This window comes from Suncus etruscus, chromosome X (assembly GCF_024139225.1).
Source record: "Suncus etruscus isolate mSunEtr1 chromosome X, mSunEtr1.pri.cur, whole genome shotgun sequence".
Classification (NCBI taxonomy): Eukaryota; Metazoa; Chordata; class Mammalia; order Eulipotyphla; family Soricidae; genus Suncus; species Suncus etruscus.
In genome coordinates this window covers 19,148,055-19,161,757 of record NC_064868.1, presented here as the reverse complement: position 1 = coordinate 19,161,757, position 13,703 = coordinate 19,148,055, and the positions used below count along the sequence as shown (strand labels likewise).

General features: G+C 39.4%; 1 protein-coding gene across 1 annotated transcript in view; it reads right to left on the bottom strand.

Annotated features, from left to right (window-relative positions):
• The window catches only part of CXHXorf58 (chromosome X CXorf58 homolog), a 36,531-nt gene that overhangs the window by 17,154 nt on the left and 5,674 nt on the right, over positions 1 to 13,703 (bottom strand). The window contains exons 4-5 of the mRNA XM_049766828.1: positions 8,281 to 8,375; positions 6,525 to 6,636 (exon numbers count right to left, since the gene is read on the bottom strand). Of these exons, the coding sequence (XP_049622785.1) occupies positions 6,525 to 6,636; positions 8,281 to 8,375 (207 nt within the window). The remainder of the gene's footprint in view (positions 1 to 6,524; positions 6,637 to 8,280; positions 8,376 to 13,703) is intronic.

Here is a 13,703-nt window from a genome sequence, read left to right as displayed (position 1 = left end):
TCAATCCAACCTTCTGCTGTCTACAAGAAATGCACCTGAATAGTCATGAGAAACATAGACTCAAAATAAAAGGCTGGAGGAAAATCATCCAAGCAAACAACACCCATAAAAAAGCTGGAGTAGCCATACTAATATCAGATGATGCAAACTTTATACTTAGGAAAGTTGTAAGGGACAAATATGGGCATTTTGTATTAATCAAGGGATATGTATAGCAGGAAGAAATCACTCTCCTAAACATATATGCACCGAATGAGGGGCCAGCAAAATATTTAATAAAATTGTTGACAAATCTGAAAAATAATATCAATAACAACACAATCGTTGTGGGAGACCTCAACACGGCATTGTCAACACTTGACAGGTCAACCAGACTGAAACCCAACAAGAATATACTAGACCTGAAAAGAGAAAAGGAAGAAAGAGACCTAGTAGATATATACAGGACACTCTACCACCAGAATTCCGGATACACATTCTTCTCTAATGTATATGGGACATTCTCCAGGATAGACTACATGCTAGTACATAAAATATACCTCCATAATATTAAGAGGATAGAAATTTTGCAGGCTATCTTCGCTGACCACAAGGCCCTGAAATTTTATGTGAACCACAAAGGGACACAGAAAAAAACTTTAATATTTGGAAGTTAAACAGCCTAATACTGAATAACCAGTGGGTCTGAGATTAAATCAAAGAGGAAATCAAAACCTTCCTAGAAACAAATGACAATGGAGACACAAACTATCAGAACTTATGGGACACAGCAAAAGCGGTACTGAGAGGAAAATTTATAGATTTGCAAGCGCACATCAGGAAAGAAGAAGGGGCATACCTGAATAGCTTAATGACGCAGCTCATAGAATTAGAAAGTACTCAACAAAAGGACCCAAAAATAGGGAGACAGAAGGAAATAACAAAGCTGAGAGCATAAATCAACGAAGTGGAAACCCGAAAAACAATCCAAAAGATCAACAAAAGCAGAAGTTGGTTCTTTGAGAAAATAAACAATATTGATAGACCACTGGCAAAATTAACAAAGAAAGAGAGAGAGAAACTTGATAACTCGTATTAGGAATGAAAAAGGAGAGATCACTACTGATATAGTAGAGATCCAAAGGGTAATCAGAAACTACTTTGAGAAACTCTATGCCACTAAAAATGAAACCCTGGAAGAAATGGATAAATTTTTGGACTCTTATAATCTTCCACGATTGAATGAAGAGGATGTAGCATATCTAAACACACCCATCACTATTGAGGAAATTAAGACAGTAATCAAATGTCTGCCCAAAAACAAAAGTCCAGGCCCAGATGGATTTACTAATGAATTCTTTCAAACCTTTCAAGAGGAACTTCTACCAATCCTGGCAATACTCTTTCATAAAATCAAAAAAAACAGGAACACTTCCAAATAGCTTTTATGAAGTCAACATCACCTTGATACCTAAACCAGACAGAGATGCTACTAAAAAAGAAAATTACAGACCAATATTGCTGATGAATACAGATGCCAAGATCCTCAACAAAATCCTGGCAAATAGGATTCAATGCCTCATTAAGAAAATCATCCACTATGATCAAGTAGGTTTCATCCCAGGAATGCAAGGATGGTTTAACATCCGTAAATCTATCAACATAGAACACAACATCAACAAGAAAAATAAAAATCACATGATCATATCAATAGACGCAGAGAAAGCATCTGACAAGGTCCAACATCCATTCTTGATCAAAACTCTCAGCAAGATGGGAATGAAAGGAACCTTTCTCAATATAGTTAAGGCCATCTACCACAAGCCAGAGGCAAATATTGTCCTCAATGGAGAAAAACTGAAAGCCTTTCCTCTAAATTCTGGCACAAGACAAGGCTGTCCTCTCTCACCACTCCTATTCAACATAGCACTGGAAGTACTTGCTATAGCAGTTAGGCAAGAAAAAGATATCAAGGGAATCCAGATAGGAAAGGAAGAAGTCAAGCTCTTGCTGTTTGCAGATGACATGATACTCTACCTAGAAAACCCTAAAGTCTCTACGAAAACACTTCTAGAAACAATAGACTCATATAGCAAGGTGGCAGGCTACAAAATTAACACACAAAAATCAATGGTCTTTCTATACACCAATAGTAATAAGGAAGAAATGGACATTAAAAAAACAACCCCATTCACAATAGTGCCACACAAACTCAAATATCTTGGAATCAACTTGACTAAAAATGTGAAGGACCTATACAAAGAAAACTATAAAACTCTGCTCCAAGAAATAAGAGAGGACATGCGGAAATGGAAGCACATACCCTGCTCATGGATTGGCAGGATTAACATCATTAAAATGGCAATACTCCCCAAAGCATTGTACAGATTTAATGCAATCCCTCTAAAGATACCCATGACATTCATTCTTCAAAAAAGTGGATCAGGCACTTTTGAAATTCATTTGGAACAATGAACATCCTAGAATAGCTAAAGCAATCATTGGGAAAAAGAATATGGGAGGAATTACTTTCCCCAACTTTAAACTGTACTACAAAGCAGCAGTTATGAAAACAGCATGGTATTGGAATAAAGACAGGCCCTCAGATCAGTGGAATAGGCTTCAATACTCGGAAAATGTTCCCCAGACATACAATCACCTAATCTTTTATAAAGGAGCAAGAAATCCTAAATGGAGCAAAGAAAGCCTCTTTAACAAGTGGTTTGGCACAACTGGCTAGCCACTTGCAAAAAATTGAACTTAGACCCCCAGCTAACATCATGTACGTAGGTAAAATCCAAATGGATGAAAGACCTCGATATCAGACCCGAAACCATAAGATATATAGAACAGCACGTAGGTAAAACACTCCAGGACATTGAGAGTAAAGGCATCTTCAAAGAAGAAACTGCACTCTCCAAGCAAGTAAAAGCAGAGATTAACAGATGGGAATATATTAAACTGAGAAGCTTCTGCACCTCTAAAGAAATAGCACCCAATATACAAGAGCCCCCCACTGAGTGAGAGAAACTATTCACCCAATACCCATCAGACTAGGGGCTAATCTCCAAAATATACAAGGCACTGATAGAAATTTACAAGAAAAAAACATCTAATCCCATCAAAAAATGGGGAGAAGAAATGGACAGACATTTTGACAAAGAAGAAATACAAATGGCCAAAAGACACATGAAAAAGTGCTTCACATCACTAATCATCAGGGAGATGCAAATCAAAACAACTATGAGGTACCACCTCACACCCCAGAGACTGACACACATCACAAATGAGAATAAGCAGTGTAAGCGGGAATGTGGAGAGAAAGGAACTCTTATCCACTGTTGGTGGGAATGCCGTCTCGTTCAACCTTTATGGAAAGCAATATGGAGATTCCTCCAAAAACTGAAAATCGAGCTCACATACGACCCAGCTATACCACTCCTGGGAATATACCCTAGGAACACAAAAATACAATACAAAAATCCCTTCCTTACATCTATATTCATTGCAGCACTATTTACCATAGCAAGACTCTGGAAACAGCCAAGATACCCTTCAACAGATGAATGGCTAAAGAAACTGTGGTACATATACACAATGGAATATTATGCAGTTGTCAGGAGAGATGAAGCCATGAAATTTTCCTATACATGGATGTATATGGAATCTATTATGCTGAGTGAGATAAGTCAGAGAGAGAGAGAGAGAGAGAAAGATGCAGAATTGTCTCACTCATCTATGGGTTTTAAGAAAAATGAAAGACATTTCATTTAACTTTCATTTCATTATCATTTCAATAATAACTTTCAGACACAAAAGAGAAAAGAGCTGGAAGTTACAGATCACCTCATGAAGCTCACCACAAACAGGGATGAGTTTAGTTAGAGAAATAACTACGTTTTGAACTATCCTAATAATGAGAATGTACAAGGGAAATAGAAAGCCTGTCTAGAGTACAGGCGGGGGTTGGGTGGGAAGGAGGGAGATTTGGGGGCATTGGTGATGGGAATGTTGCACTTGTGATGGGTGGTGTTCTTTACATGACTGAAACCCAAACAATCATGTATGTAATAAATTTGCTTAAATAAAAAAATTAAAAAAATCTTTTTTTAAAAAATCTGAGGACCAAAAGATAGCATGAATGTAGGGTATTTGCCTTGCATGCAAAAGACCGTGGTTCGAATACCAGCATCCCATATGGTCCCCAGAGCCTTCCAGGAGTGATTTCTGAGCGTAGAGCCAGGAGTAACCCCTGAGCGCTGCCAGGTGTGATTCAAAAACCAAAAAAAAAAAATCTATAGCTCTGGGACCAGAGTGATAGCACAGTGGTAGGGCGTTTGTCTTGCACATGGCTGATCCAGGATAGACTTTGGTTCAATCCCGGTGTCCCATGTGGTCCCTCAAGCCAGGAGCGATTTCTGAGTGCATAATAGCCAGGAGAAACCCCTGAATGTCACTGGGTGTGGCCCAAAAAGCAAAAAAAAAAAAAAAAGCTTTAGCTCTATTTTTTCCAACAGTCACTTTGCAATTTAAATGTTGTAACTATACAGTATTTGAATGCATTTTAGTATATATACAGAGTTTTCGAACCATACCTCTAAGGTTCTCATTTTGCTCCAGCCTGGGGACAGTCAGGCCAACAGGAGTAAACCCTGGAGAATTTAAGTTCCTGGAAAAGCCTCAAGATACAGCCTCAAAAAAGACAATTGATAGCTTATAGGGACAAGTCTAAGCTTATACTGTCTAGATCTGGGGCACTGAACTTATCCTCTTGAAGGTAGGATTTAACTTCTTTCACATTTGAAGTCAATCTATATAAAAGAACTAGTAGAATTGCTTTTAAAATTACCATATTTCATATGAAAGCATATAGTACCTTGGATACATTCCTAGAACTGAGTTTAGTAATGCTGAGAAGACATAGTAAAGAATTCTTTTCCTTTTTAACACTTTTCAGAGAATTAATGCTTCATGTGCCGAATCTAATCAGAAATTGACTAGCTATGTCACCTTTTTTTTTGGTTTGTTTTGTTTGAACTCAGCCATACTCCTTATACCATGTGGCCTTCTGTCCTGAATACAGGTCATTAAATGGTGTATTCACATGGATCTTACTTTTCCATATAAAATATTTTTAGAAGGCTACAGAAAAAATAATCTTTGAGAGATGAGTTCGCAAAAGGTTAAATCTGAAAACATACACATTTCTTCAATTAGAGTCCTGTATAAGGATCAAAGGGATGAAATCCATTGTGTTGACCCTTGTTATTCAAAATGTCCATGAACAGGCAGAATCCGCAGCATCTGGGATCTGGTTACAAATGCAAAATATCAGGCACCAGGTAAAATCTACAGAATCAAAAATTACATTTTAGCAAGATCCTCAAGTGATTTCCTAAGCTGTAAAAAACAGTTCTGGAGAATATCCATGATTCTTTCAAATATGAGGATTAAAGCAATAATAATTATCTCAATAATTTTAAAATATTTTAGACCAAAAATGTAATTCAATGACAGAGTGCTCAAAGTTCACTTTTTTTTTTGGTTTTTCGGGCCACACCCGTTTGATGCTCAGGAGTTATTCCTGGCTAAGCGCTCAGAAATTGCCCCTGGCTTGGGGGGACCATATGGGACTCTGGGGGATCGAACCGGGGTCCTTCCTTGGCTAGCGCTTGCAAGGCAAACACTTTACCTCTAGCGCCACCTCGCCAGCCCCTCAAAGTTCACTTTTTTTTTTGGTTTTTGGGCCACACCCGGCGGTGCTCAGGGGCTACTCCTGGTTGTCTGCTCAGAAATAGCTCCTGGCAGGCACGGGGGACCATATGGGACACCGGGATTCGAACCAACCACCTTTGGTCCTGGATCGGCTGCTTGCAAGGCAAACGCCCGCTGTGCTATCTCTCCGGGCCCTCAAAGTTCACTTTTAATAGCCCAGCACACTTAAAAAATATGGTAACTGGGCCAGAACAATAAAACAATGATAAAATGTCATTAGAATAAATTAGATTAAGCAACACTACCAATACTACTCAATAAGATGTATTTAAAAACAACACAAAAACCTAAAGAAAATTTTCACATTCTATATAATTTTCAAATTCTAATCAATAAGCTACTCAGTCCACTGTTAACAAAACACTTTTAATATAAAAAAGTGATATTTTCTAGAGCAGGGGTGGGAATCTTTTTTCTGCCATGAGCTATTTGGACATTTATAATATTATTTGTGGGCCACATCATAAGGCAGCCAAGCATGTTTTTCCCATCATAAACCAGGGCCAATCTTGAGGATTTTGTTGGTTTGATCCTGGGCTCACAGACTGGTTGATTTCCATGTCTGTTCTAGGACATTTTATATGTAATTTGTCCCAAATATTTGTTATCTAATAAATGAAAAGTCTTTGATACATGATGGTTAAAGAAAGTACTACCTGCCTATAGAGTTGTTTAGTAATGAATTTAGTTCAGATACTTTATATACAACTCAGATTATTACAAAGATGTTAAGAAGCTAAATTAATATAAAATGTAAATCATCATGTTACCTCAATTGATGAATTCAGTATATTTCTTCCACATAAATACTTATAGCCACGACCAAGAGTATGAAGAAAAATTTTAAATACAATATAGGGTGGAAAGATTTCTCCATTAAATCTGAAATTAAGAACAAATGTTAGTCTCTTAACATCAAGTTTTAGGGTCAGGTGTAAGCTTAATTCTCCACCCCATAATCTCCTTGTTAACTCATGGTTTCCTACAAGCAAAAACAAAGGTCATGTCAGAACACAGAAAGAAAGCACTGGCATTGGAAAGGTCAGAGAGGATGAAAAAGCCTCAGATAGGTGTATGTGCTCCCAGGAAGATAAGAGCCACTTTCAAAGCAACTTTTGATCAAGGAAGCAGTGAAGTTTCTATTTATTTTTATTTATTTTATTTTGTTTTGTTTTGGGGGTGGGGCACACCCGGTGACACGCAGGGATTACTTCTGGCTATGCGCTCAAAAATCACTGCTAGGGGGGACCATATGGGACGCTGGGGATCAAACAAGGTCCGTCCTGGATCTGCTGTGTGCAAGGCAAATGCCCTACCGCTGTGCTATCTGGCCCCTTCTGTTTCTTTTTAACATCATGTAAACAGGGGCCGAAGCAGTGGCATGGAGCGGTAAGTTGTCTGCCTTGCCAGCGCTAGCCTAGGACTGACCGTGGTTAGATCACCTGGCGCCCCATATGGTACCTCAAGTCAGGAGCGATTTCTGAGCACATAGCCAGGAGTAATCCCTGAGCATCACTGGGTGTGGCCCAAGAAAACAAAAATAATCATGTAAACAAGTATATATATATATGTATATATATGTGTGTGTATATATCTATCTATCTTTATATCTATATACACATACTTGTTTTTTGGGTCACACCTGGCAGCACTCAGGGTCACTCCTGGCTCTATGCTCAGAAATCGCTCCTGGCAGGCTTGGGGGACAATATGGGATGCTGGGATTTGAACCACCGTCCTTCTGCATGTGAGGCAAACGCCCTACCTCCATGCTATCTCTCCGGCCCCATATTTTTATTGAGGCAAATTGATTTACTACAGGGTGATTACTGATGCTTTAGCCATTTGATATCAATGCACTATACTCACCACTCAGTAATATCCTTTTACTGTCATCTCCAGATTCACTGACTGTCTGCCCTCATGCCCAGCATGGGAAACTCAGTTCTAGCGGCAGTCTAAAGGTTTCTTCTCATTGTTTCTTTTTTTTTGGTATTAGGGCCATACCCGGTGGTGCCCAGGGATTACTCCTGGCTCTGTGCTCAGAAATTGCTCTTGGCAGTCTCAGGGAACCACATGGGATGCCAGGGATCAAATCTGGTCTGTCCTGGATCAGTGGGTGCAAGGCAAATGTCAAATGCCCTACCACCAGGGGTCCTCAAACTTTTTAAACAGGGGGGCAGTTCACTGTCCCTCAGACCATTGGAGGGTCTGACTATAGTAAAAACAAAACTTATGAACGAATTCTTATGCACACTGCATATATCTTATTTTGCAATGAAGAAACAAAACAGATACAAATACAATATGTGGCCCGCTGGCCATAGTTTGAAGACCACTGCGACTGTAATATTGCTCTGGTCCCTCTTTTCATTGTTTCGGTTTTTTGAACGTAATATCAACAAACACAAGATATTACTTTGTTACTATGTTCTGATAAGTTATGAGAAATTTAGAAAATTAATTTATAAGACCTCTACATATTAACTAAATTCTTCTTGAAATTAATCAGAACAGAACCATTACCTGAATTTAATAGTATGCTTCATGGTAGGATCTTTAACAAGTTCAGCTTCTGAGGGGCTTGCTCTCTTTAGTATTTCTTGTGTTACATATTTGTCCTAAAATATATGATGGAACTATAAATGAAAAATGGTATCCTACCCAGGTGCAATTTACTGAAAATAACAGAGGAAACATGAGGATTTAAACTTAACACTGGACTCAGAGTTCTAGTCGTGGCTCTTCCACTTACCATATATGTAGTTTTTAGTCAGTTTTTTCACCCTTTTGGCTCCCAAGTATATGTGTCCCACTCTGAGGTGTTAAACACTGTTCTTTTCACAATGTATTATCATTACCTATATGCCCATCTGTGTCTCCTACCTAAGTATAAGCTTCATGAAGACAGGAGCAGTGTCCTTCTTTACCACTGGATTCCTGGCATCTACTATAAAGCCTGGAATGTAGCAGGTGCTTAACAAAAATGATGCTGAATGAATCACTGTAAAATGAATTATTAAGGTTCTATCTCTTAAGCACTTTATACACATGATCTACACCCTTAGGTGCCTTATACAAATAACCTCATTAAGTCTTTATAACTCATCAATAGCATTAGAATTACTATAACCATTTTAAAACTCTGCAGCCCAGGCTCTGGAGTGTTTGTACTGTATCCAAAAGCATGTAGGCAGTACACTGGGAAGGCAAAATTCAAATTTGTATTTTTTTAAAGCTCCCATTCTTTCCTGTGATCCTGCCCAACTTTTGTGCCTATAACAATCATATAAAAATGTGGACTGGGATCTGGAACATTAGAACAGTAGATAAGGTGCTGGCCTTGTACACAGCCAACCGGGGTTTGACTTCTGGCATCCCATATGGTCCCCTGAACCAGCCAGGAGTAACCTTTGAACATTGATAGGTGTGGGCTAAAACCAAAACAAAAATGTGGGCTGGACTGAGAGTACAGCAGGTAGGGTACTTGCCTAGCATGTAGCCAACCCAGCTTTGATGCCTGGTACTCAATATAGTCCCCTACGCCTGCCTGGAGTGATCCCTGAATGTAAGCCCTGAGCACTACCGGGTGTGGCCCAAAATAAACAAAAAAGAGTATACAACAGGATATTTTTTGGGGGGGCACACCCTGTGACGATCAGGGATTACTCCTGGCTATGCGCTCAGTAGTCGCTCCTGGCTTGGCGGACCATACGGGACACTGGGGGATTGAACTGTGGTCTGTCCTAGGCTAGCGCTGGCAAGGCAGACACCTTACTGCTCCGTGCCACCACTCCGGCCCCTACAACAGGATTTTTAAAATGACTAAGCAGAGGTGAGGGAGATCCCTCAAAGGACTGGTGTGCATGCCTGGCATGCATGGGGTCCTGACTTTGCCATCAGGGCATGGGCCTTTAAGCATCATTTGGAAAGAACCCCCACAAGAAAAAAAGATAACAAATTATTAATGTCAACTATTAACTTATACTATTTTTTCATATTAACTTGTAGTATTAAGAGAGCAGGTTAAAAAAAAAGAATTTCCTTTTTCCCTGTTACTAAAATGTCTAAATTAGAAAAAATACTAGCATTATGACAATTAAATAAATTTCTTTTTTTATAAATATATTTTTATTTAAGTAACATGATTATAGTTGGGTTACAGTCACAAACAGAACACTCCCTTCACCAGTGTAACATTCCCTCCTCTCAATGCCCCCCTCCCATCCCCTGCCTGTATTCGAGACAGGCATTCTACTACAGTTATTTGTTTTTAAGTTCAATAAATGGTTTTTTTTTCCTTAAAGGATAAGTGTTAAAGAAAAAGTAGTAAGGTGTGTCAGTGGCAATTGCCGTTGTTTGCATAGGCCCAGAAAAATATGGGGAAAACGGAAAAAAAGTCCTTGACCTGATTACAAGAAGGCCTCACCCCCAAGGTTTATTGGCATAAGACCGACTCTGGGCTCCAGGCATAACAGTCTGTCAAACCCGAGTCATTCTCTGTGGTCCCGGTGAAACTTTTTTACACTTTAGCTATTGTTGGTATCAGGTTCCTATATTTAAAGATTCTGGATTCTATGCATTTCTTTCATCAAAGTCAGGCTCATGTGGAGCATCCTCAAGTTTCAGAACACTATTAGATGCGGAGCGATCTGCCCTGCAAGCAGGCTGTTGCTGAGTCGTCTGGGTGTTGAGAGCACTCTTTGGAGTAAGTCAATGCCAGAGCAGTAGTAGGTCTTCCCTGGTAGAGGTTTGGATCCTGGTGATGTTATAGCCAATTGCGGTTGTTTCCATAGATGGTATCCATTGTTCAGGTGTGTATGGGCGATGCCCATTCTTCTGAGGCCTAAGCCAAATCATTATGCCAATGTTCAGGGTATAAGGCCTAACTGCATTACCAAATTTGTGTTCCCATCTCTATTAGATAAGAACTTGTTTGCATATGTATTATTTTCCCATTTTAATGTGCCTATGCAAAAGAGAAACAATGCCACAAGATATTGTTGGTGCATCTGGGGGCCAACGAATAAAGACCAACATTCCCTGTAACTTGGTTCAAACATGCATTCCATACAGGGATACTCTTCTACCAGTATTGCTTATAAAACAGATCTCATAGTGGGAAAAGCAAACAATCAAATAACAAAACCAGTGGACAGAAGACAATTAAATAAATTTCATATGTGAAGACAACATAACGATGATAAGTCACAAGTTTACCTGGTGCATTTTCTGCTTTTACTAACATCAGAAATGTGTGTAAGGGTCAGATGCTGAAGAAGTACATACATTATTTAGAATTTATAATAATTTTCTAGAACCACTAAAAGTCCCTTTAGGGGACTATTATGAATTACATGACTATACACTTGGATGACTTACCAGGTAAATTGTGAAGGAAGTTTTAATACTTTGGGGAGTAGAGAGCATATGCTTTTTGTGTTTTTACTCACATAGGATCACAATACTGATAACTTGCCTTTTCCACTAATGAAATCTTAGCTTCTGCTGCTGAATCATATTAAAGGCTATAAAATGTAACACTCTGAAAGCACCACCATAATTTAGCTATCAGTCTGCCTGATGGACATTATACAGTTTACTTTCTTCACTGTTATACATAATGCTATGAGGAAATTGTACATATACTGTAGATATGGACTATTAGAAGTGAAACTGCTGGGGCCCGGAGAGATAGCACAGCGCCTTTCAAGCAGCTGATCCAGGACCAAAGATGGTTGGTTCAAATCCCGGTGTCCCATATGGTCCCCCGTGCCTGCCAGGAGCTATTTCTGAGCAGACAGCCAGGAGTAACCCCTGAGCACCACTAGGTGTGGCCCAAAAACAAAACAAAACAAAACAAAACAAAAAAACTAATGCTGGGGGCCGGGCGGTGGCGCTAAAGGTAAGGTGCCTGCCTTGCCAGCGCTAGCCTTGGACGGACCGCGGTTCGATCCCCCGGTGTCCCATATGGTCCCCCAAGCCAGGAGCAACTTCTGAGCGCATAGCCAGGAGTAACCCCTGAGTGTTACCGGGTGTGGCCCAAAAACCAAAAAAAAAAAAAAAAAAGAAGTGAAACTGCTGGATGGAGATAAAGGCAGTTTTAGTTCAGATTTTCCTGGGCTATTCTCAGGGCTTTAAGAGATATTCCTGCCAAGAGCTAGGGGATGGGAGGTGGGGGTCAGAGATTGAAGGTCAACCCACATCTCTGGCTCAATTGTAGAGTTTTACTGTTGTAAAACTGTTTTACTGTTGTTTTACTGTTGTAAGAGCAGTGTCTCATCTTCTCAGATAGGAATTTTGATTGAAAAATCAAATTGGTTTCAGGAAAAATATAGCCACACATGGATTAGAGAGACAGCCCAGTGGATAGAGCCTTTGCCTTGCACACCACTGACTTAGGTTCAATTCCCCACATGGTAAATGGTCCTTCAAACACCACCAGAAGTTATTTATTATTAAGTACAAAGCCCTAAGGTAAGCACTGCTAGGTGTGGCCCAACCCTTCCAACTCATATTAAAAAATAAACCCAGTACTGACAGAACTATACAAGAAAAAAACAACTAACCCCATAAAAAATGGGGAGAAGAAATGAACAGACACTTTGAAAAAGAAGAAAGGCAAATGACCAAAAGGCACATGAAAAGATGCTCAACATCACTAATCGTCAGGGAGATGCAAATCAAAACTACTATGAGGTACCACCTCATGCCACTGAGATTGGCACACATCACAAAAAAGGAAAACAAACAGTGCTGGCGGGGATGTGGAAAGGAACTCTTTTTCACTGCTGGTGGGAATGCCATCTAGTACAACCTTTATGGAAAGCGATATGGAGATTCCTTCACAAACTGGAAACTGAGCTTCCATACGATCCAGCTATACCACTCCTAGGAATATACCCGAGGAACACAAAAATACAATACAAAAATCCCTTCCTTACACCTATATTCATTGCAGCGCTATTTACAATAGCCAGACTCTGGAGACAACCAAGATGCCCTTCAACAGATGAGTGGCTAAAGAAACTGTGGTACATATACACAATGGAATACTATGCAGCCATCAGGAGAGATGAAGTCATGAAATTTTCCTATACATGGATGTACATGGAATCTATTATGCTGAGTGAAGTAAGTCAGAGGGAGAGAGAAAGACGCAGAATGGTTTCACTCATCTATGGGCTTTAAGAAAAATGAAAGACATTTTTAACAGTATCTCAGAGACAAGAGAGATGAGGGCTGGTAGGTGCAGCTCATGACATGAAGCTCATCACATAGAGTGATGAGTGCAGTTGGAGAGATGACTACACTGAAAACTATCATAACAATGTGAATGAATGAGGGAAGTAGAAAGCCTGTCTCGAGTACAGGTGTAGGGGGGTGGGGAGGAGGGAGATCTGGGAAATTGGTGGTGGGAATGTTGCACTGGTGAAGGGGGGTGTTCTTTACATGACTGTAATCATACAACTATAATCATGTTTGTAATCACGGTGTTTAAATAAAGATAATTATAAAAAATAATAGAATAGAATAAAATGATAGAATAAAAACCAGAATAATAGCTCAAAGAAAAAGCACATGCAGGAGGCCAGGGTTCAATCTAAGCATTGTTAGATGTGGGCCCAAATTTTCTCCCAGAAAATAATTAAGGTTCAAACATATTCATCTGAGATCAAAAATAAAATGCTAGAGATATACCCTATGAACACAAAAACACAATACAAAAAGGCCTTTTGCACACCTATATTCATTATAGCACTATTTTCAATAGTCAGAATCTGGAAACAACCTAGATGCCATTCAACAGATGAATGGCTAAAGAAACTGTGGTACATATACACAATAGAATATAATGCAGCCATCAGGAGAGATGAAGTCATGAAATTTTCCTATAAATGGATGGCCATAGAAACTACTATGCTGAGTGAAATAAATCAGAGGGAGAG